The following is a 7331-nucleotide window of genomic DNA, read 5'->3' as shown; positions in this document are numbered from 1 at the left end:
GGACTGGTTGGAGTGTCTCTACAAATGTTTCTACAAGTCTATTGACAGAAAAGAGTTAATTTTTTTGTCAAAAATGCAAACCCACAGTTTTAACCAGAAGGGAATTTTTTCAGTGAAAAAACAATCATTTTATTGATTTGTCTGATAGTGGACTTAAAAATATATATATATTTTGTTCAGCTTCGCTGCTTTTCACGAATTCTCAGCTTCATAGAGTAGCTACAGGATGTTGCCTTCTGGCATGCTGGCTTATTTTGAAAGAAGTCATTATAACTCTAGTCAACCATTTCTAACTGCAGCCATATGACAGCTCCTACCACTTAAATGGCTTCTAGAGGTACCTATGGAAACATCAATTGCTGATGAAAACAAGCAAGCCAGAACCAACCACAAACCATCACAATGACACTTCCCAGCTTGTAGAGACAGACTGATGCCTCTGCTTTTTGCTTGGTTTTGATCTTTGGAAAATAAAGAAAAATAAAGTCTCAGAAACATGCTGGCAAATAATGATTGTCTTCACCCTCCAAGTACCTCTCTGAGAGGGGGCTGACAGGAAGACTCCCCCTGGCTTCCCGCTTTGATGACGTTTCAAACTCCATTTAACTGAAGTCAGTTGTGGCTGGCTTTCACAAGACAGCATGAGGCAGGACTTTATTTTCACTTTACTTTTCCTTGACTGGAAAATGGGAGTGTTTCTGATGTTGTTGTTTGACACCAAACTGCCATGCTAATTTAGGAATGGGGGGTGGGCCCTGCGCCCCAGATACTAAACACCACTCACAGGGGGCAAACACAAGCCACACGGTGACAACAGAACACAGATGAGTCCAAGGCAAATTTCTAACAATATACCTTTTAGCAGAGACTCATACTTTATTTTGACAAATTTAAGATAGAAAAATATCATAAAGTGAATATAGCAGTTGCTCTTTTTGTAACACGGTTTAGGATGTGCAGTGCGACTTGAAAGGCCTAGCTTAACTGAACGGTCTCATTTCTGTTTGGGTTTCAGTTAACACTGAATTATACATCAGCCATTGCATTTGCTTGAAAGAAAACTGGACACAGTAAAACTGTTTTTTAAAAAGGTTATGGCAGTCAATAACAAATATTACAAAGCAATGAACTAAAACAACCTTTCAAATATTTTTAATTACTAAAAGCCAACTTTAAACTTCATGATTAAAGCTAAGAATTCAGTTTCAAAATAGTTTTAACATTTTCTACCAATAGAACACTAGAGCACTTATATATCTTTTCAAAGTGAGAAAAATTAGAATAAACATATTTCAGGTGACTTGAAACAGTAAACATCAATTCAGTGTATTTAAGTACATCATTTCAATAATATATTCTTCCAAAGTGGCCATAAAAACTATAGTTCAAACTATCCTCAAAAAGGTGCCCCTGCATGTAATCTTTGAACTTAATTAAGTGCTGCCATCATCTCTATGCTCCATCTTTGGAGGGGGTGGTTGAAGGACTCTCCATATATGCAGATATTTGGTTATGGTCATAATGACCAAAAATGTGCCAGGAGTCTGCAGCTGAAACCATGCCTTAGTTTGTTAGTCACCTTCCCATTCTTTTGCCTCTGTGATGCCTCTGGTATTCTCAGGCTAAATAATTCACACGGGTACTAATTTTGTTGCAGTCAGGCGTTTCAGCTTCTTTCTTTGCTCTCCTTCCCCACTCCTCCAAGCATGAAACTGGGAGGCTCCTCATTAAAATATGTCATCTTTCACATATAAAATAAGTGTATGTACATATATACATACGTGCATTTCCTTTTCAGGGACTGGGTAACTCCTCATTTTCTATCAAATAATCCTTCTTTATATACTTGGCTCCCCTAACTAACCTCCACACTTCGAGGTAAGCATCCTTTAATGAACTCCTGCCCACTTCTTCAGGGCTGTCTGAGATCTGCGAGCTCCTAGCCAACAGCGAGACCCCTCTGGGGCCGCCCCTAGCCTCTTGCCCACCCCGCTGAGTGGAGCCACCTGCTGCCTTCCCACCTACTGACCCGCCACTTCCACCCTCTGGGGGCAGCCCCTCCATGACGAAGGGCAGCTGATCTCCACTCGGCTGCGCCTCTTCTCCCCCTGGCTGAGTCTCCAGGTCCTCATAGTGGCTCTGCTTTCTAGTTTCCAAAAATTTGGCCACACAGTAAATGATGGAGCCCAGGGTGTTCACCACGACGCCGGCAATGAATAGAGAGGTGGGCTCCACATCGCTGAAGGCCACCATACCCACCGTGATGGTAGCGATGCTCTTCACCACCCCCACGAAGCTGGTGGTCACCGCCGAGTTGATGTAGGTGCAGTGCAGCGTGGTGAAGTTCATGGCACAGCCGATCAGGATGCACGCCACGAAGATGGTCACCATGGCCGGGTCCTTCCAGCCGGGGAAGGTCCAGGCGTGGATCGAGTCGGTGCTGGCGAAGGATAAGACGACCAGCAGCGGGGTGGCGGACACGGCGATGACGTACTGCGCGGTGAGCGGCCCGTGCTCTGTGTCTGCGCTCGCCTTCTGGATGAGCACCAAATAAGCGGCGTGCACCAGCACCGCCAGCACGCCGGTGACGTACCCGATGGGGTCGCCGGTCAGGTCACCGGCTCCTGGAGCGCATCGAGAGAGGGCGGAGGAACGCGGGCAGGAAGGAAACAGAGAAGACACTGGGTTGGCGGGAGTTGGTATCCACTGGGGGCAACGGCGTGGGTTGGAAAGTAGGATGTGCGCCCTAGCTCTACCCACGCCTATCGAAAGGAAAAGCCAAGTACAGTCAATTGCCCAGTTCGAGGCAGGAGAGGCGCGCCCTCCCTTCCTTATCCTCGGGGGCGTCCCGTCGGCCTCTCTCCAAGACAGAGGCTCAGGACAGCACCGATGCCCTCGGGGTAGGCGCTGTGGCTTCCCCGAGCTGGCGCGGGTGTCACCTGGGCACGTGGTACGACGGCCGCCTCCGTGGGGCACAGAAGAGAGAGAGGGGCCCCGACTCGTGGCTTCTCCCCGGGCAGGCTGGGCATGGGGCGGCCCTCGAAAGAAGGTTTCCCGCTCCGCTGGCGCCGATCTCGCTCAGTCCTCCGCGCCCAACCTGCCCGAGTCTCAATCCGCCCACCTCTGCCTAGCGTCCGCAGCCCCCCGCGCGCCGCCGAAGATCCCAAGCTAGCCTCGGGGCTCAAGCTTGGCTCGCATCGTCCCTCCCCACTCCGGCCCCGCGTGACCCAGGGAAGTTCGCGGCCCCCTCCTTCCGTCTCGGTCTGGGGGCTCTAGCTCCAGGGCGGCTCGCCCACCCCCTCCCGGAGGAAGGAAGAAATAAAGGGGGAAGACGGAAGGGGGAGGGCGAGGAGGGAAGGGCGTGACGGAGCGAGACAAGGGCGGGGGTCGGAAACCCGGAGTAGTAGTGGGAGTGGGGGCTCTAAAGGAGGAGGCCGGAGCGCAGAGGAAGACTCGGCTGGGTCTCAGGGGTCCCATCTGCTAGCGGAGCCACCGCGTTCCAAGCTCTCTGCCTCAGTCTACCTATCTGGAAGGGAGAGCTTTGTGCTGAGTGATCCCCGAGGTCTCTGGCTGGTGGGGCGGGGTGGGCCGGGGGTCCGCGCTGGTCCAGCTCACCTGCCAGAGCCGCGCCGCAGGTGGTGATGAGCACGGCCGCGAGCACTCCCGGCGAGGGCGCTCCGTTCTTGAGCACCAGGACGCCGATGAGCATGGTGACCAGGGGCAGGCAGCGCTTGAAGACCACGTACATGGGTAGGCTGAGGCCGCGCAGGGACCACAGCGTGAGGCTGGACTGCAGCGTCGACAGCACGGCGACCCCCGCGAAGGAGCGAGCCAGGTTCAGGCCGAAGGGGGGCACCGCGATGAACCCCAGGCGCCGCAGCAGCTCCAGGCTCAGCGCCGCGGTGGAGCTGGTCAGGCACTGCACCAGGGTCAAGAAGGAGAACTGGTAGCGGCTGATGAGGAACTTAAGCAGGATGTTGAGGGAGCCGGAGAAGACCCCGTGCGCGATGGCCACCGCGATGCCCAGCACGCGGCCCCGGCGGCACAGCTGCCGCATCGCGCCTGCCCCGCCGCACCCGGCGGTGGCTAAGCTCCGGGACCGGCGGGAGGAGAGCGCGGAAGAAGGCCGGGATGAGCGGAGCGAGGGCGGCAGGGGCGCCCGCCCAACACCGCGGCCAAGGGAAGGGGGCGCCGGCTCGGCTGCGGAGAGAAGGCAGCTCCAGGCAGGCGTCCTCGCGGCTCGGCGGTTCCGCGTCCGACTGCCCTGCAGCTCCGGGGAGGCAGGGACGGGGGCGGGGGACTCCGAAAAGTGGCAGAGGTGGGGGGGCTGGTCTGAGAGGAGTGGCGGGAATCCTAGCGACAGAGACTTGTAAGTAGGTGACGAGCGGCGATGGGTTGTGTCCCGCGCGGTTTCACCGGCAGGGAGGACGCTCTGCGGCTGGAAACCCCGGCAGCTGCCGCGAGGGGGACCGGACTTGCTCCCCTCGGGCGCCCCAGCACCCGCCCGGGTCGGCTGTCGGGGCGCGGGCCCCGCTTCTGCATTGCCAGCCGCTCGCGCTCGTCCCTCCTTCCCGGATCCGGGCTGGAGGATCGCGGGCACAGTTAAAGATTTTAGAAACAACAGCGTTCCGGGGCCGCGCCGCGTTTATTAGCCGCAACAAGTGACAGCGCTCGCAGCCCCCTTCCCCGCGAGATGCACCGGCTTTTCCACCCACGGTTTCTCCTGGCGCAGCCGCCGGACCCTGTTCAGCTGCCTGCCAGGGAAGAGAAACTTCGGTGCCCGCGGGTTGCCGGGCTCCCGGATGCTCGGGTGCCAACGCCCCAACGTTGAAGGAACCCAGAGCCCCCCAAGGACGCCACCGGGGCGTGCTTCACTTAGGGCGCGAGCCGTTCCCTTCCAGTCTCAGGCGACGCGCCTTCCACGGAGGGACCCGGGGTTACGCTCGCGGCTAGGAGGGCAGGGATGTTCCGGGGGGCGCCGTGGCCTTGCGGGGCTGCAAAGCCTGGGGGCGGGGGGCATGGACATCTATTGCAAGCGAGGCAACGATGTGAAATAAGCCAAAAAGCAGAATCTGAGTCCCAGTAGTGTCTAATGGTTCCGGAGGATCGCCGGTTCCCAGGGGTGAGCCGGGAGCGACTGGAGGCTCTGGGGGGTGCGGGCGTGGAGGCAGGGGAGGGCACAGTCCCGAGGGCGGGATCCCGGGATGAGACTTGATACAGCTTTCTCTGGATCCGCGCAACCGACAGCCGGCCGCTTTGGGAAGCAGGACAACCCCTACCTCCTGGCTCCCCGGCCCAGAAGATGTCCGCCTCCCACGGGACTGGTGGGCTGTTTACTTCTTATTTGGCTCAGAGTAAAAATAATGAAATTCTTAATTTCTGCAGGTGCAACACTTGTGTGTTCCATTGATCTGAATTTCGTTTTCTGTAAAGTAACGTCCGGACCTGTAAATTCAGCATCAGAGGGGTTCGCCCAGCCGAGGTCACCGCTAAGAGTGAACACAGTTTGGTTTTCGCGCTGCTTAAACACGGCAGGCTTGACCAGGGCTTGCGAGCGAGGAAGAGCGCTCGAGATCGCGGCGCCCGCCCTCTCCTTTCCCGCACTTCTGTTACCCACCAGGATCCCAGTCTTCTAACCACGACAATGACACACGACACATTCCCCCAGCAATTCTTTTTTGTCCTCCACACTTCCACCGCATCATTTCCAGTCCAGATGTTGAAGTCGCGATTATTACTGGTGCCAGAAGGAAAAGAACCGTTTACGTCGGGGATAGGTACCGTCATAGCGATCTTTCATCCTAGCCGGCTCTGTGTGTGCTAGGAGCTCACGTGGGTGGGAGACCTGTCTCTCGCTGGGATGCCCAGGGCCTAGCAGGGCCACCTCCCTGCCCCCCCCCCCCCCCAGGTGAGTATTCAAGAAAATGTCTTCAGAATGGCCCCTGTGTCAATTTCCCAGGAACAGCACTGGATAGTATTATACTTATAGACAGTGCTTCCAGTTCCCTGGGGAATTCGTGGGTTTTGGGGTTTTTTTTTGTGTGTGTGTACCTACAATCTGTGGTTACACACCATTGGCTATTTCAGGGACTCTGTTCTTCAACTGTTGATGTTATTTCTTTAGAAAATGAGGTTTGAAGCAACAGTTGACATTTATGTGTGTGGTATAAGCCTATATTCAAAGTACACTCATAAAAACTTTGAAAATTAATTTTTTAAAGACAGCATCATCAAATACCACAGTTCTACTTCTGGGGGCTGTTCCAATCAAAGAATGGTGGTTTTAAGCCATATTAAGTGAATATAAAGAATTGTTTGCACAGACCTAGTTTTGGAATGATTCATTTCTGCCAGCAATTATAATTGCTTCCATTTGTGATGCTAACATTAAGTAAAAGATTTGAGGCTGATTCAGCTATCTTACTCTTCTCATTTAGGCAAGAATATTTAGCTTAATTTGAAACCTGCTTTGGCATAGAACAGTACATTTTCTCCACTTTACTGCAGATAATTCTTTTCCATTAGGGCTTTCATTTTTAAAAAAGTTAATACCATCTCCCTCACCAGTTACTAGATAAGCTCCTAAAAGAAAAAATGGGAAATCTCCTGAAGAAAAATGGGTGGTGGGTGGGAATAAGAATACCATTCTTAGCAAGGTTAATTGAACATGAATGTCAATCTGAAGGTCAAAAAACTTATTTGACTTACTGGTATCCAAGGTCTAGGCTCAACCTCCATTTTCTTTGGAGCCACACAATAAATTTTTACAGCGTTAAATAAATCCTTTAGTTCATTTATTCAGTGAATATATCCAGCTAGTGTTTTGTACCAGGCCATCTCTTAGCCACAGAGGATTCAAAGATAAACGCCCATCTTAGTCCTTAAGGGATTTGCAGGAGATAAGGTAACACAATGACATTTATACAACAGTGGGGGCTTGTGCTAGAACCAGGGGAGTGCCAAGGAGGGCAGCAACATCAGCCTGAGAAGTGCATCAGAGAAGGCTTCCTGGAGAAGGAAATAAGGTCTTATTTCATTATTTTAATTGCAAAAATAATGCATGCTTATTGTACTACGTAAGAGGAAAACAAAATTTATAAATAAGCAAACATGCTGTCTTCAATATTTCCCACCCCCAGGCCCACTAGAGAGAGCTGGCTACTATTAAGAGTTTGACATGAACATTTCAGGTTTTCTTGTGCACATATGGATGCATACATAAGCCCTCCTTCAAAAAAAATAAACTTATGCTATCATACACACCTGTCTATAAAAGCACATTGTGGCAACCAGCCTCTAAGAGAGTCCCCAAAGATTACTGGCTTCCTCAT

General features: G+C 52.6%; 1 protein-coding gene across 1 annotated transcript; it reads right to left on the bottom strand.

Moving 5' to 3' along the window:
- Nucleotides 1–960: 960 nt before the first annotated feature.
- On the bottom strand, nt 961–4089 carry SLC35D3 (solute carrier family 35 member D3). The gene is made up of 2 exons (XM_061130207.1): nt 3616–4089; nt 961–2624 (listed from the first exon to the last, which is right to left on the bottom strand). The coding sequence occupies exons 1-2, from the start codon at nt 4055–4057 to the stop codon at nt 1795–1797; spliced, it is 1272 nt and encodes a 423-aa protein (XP_060986190.1). The 5' UTR covers nt 4058–4089; the 3' UTR covers nt 961–1794.
- Between the last annotated feature and the right edge of the window lie 3242 nt (nt 4090–7331).

Source organism: Dama dama, chromosome 26, assembly GCF_033118175.1.
Source record: "Dama dama isolate Ldn47 chromosome 26, ASM3311817v1, whole genome shotgun sequence".
NCBI classification, from domain to species: domain Eukaryota; kingdom Metazoa; phylum Chordata; class Mammalia; order Artiodactyla; family Cervidae; genus Dama; species Dama dama.
The sequence above is the reverse complement of the archived record's forward strand: the minus strand, read 5'-3'. Positions and strand labels throughout refer to the sequence as shown.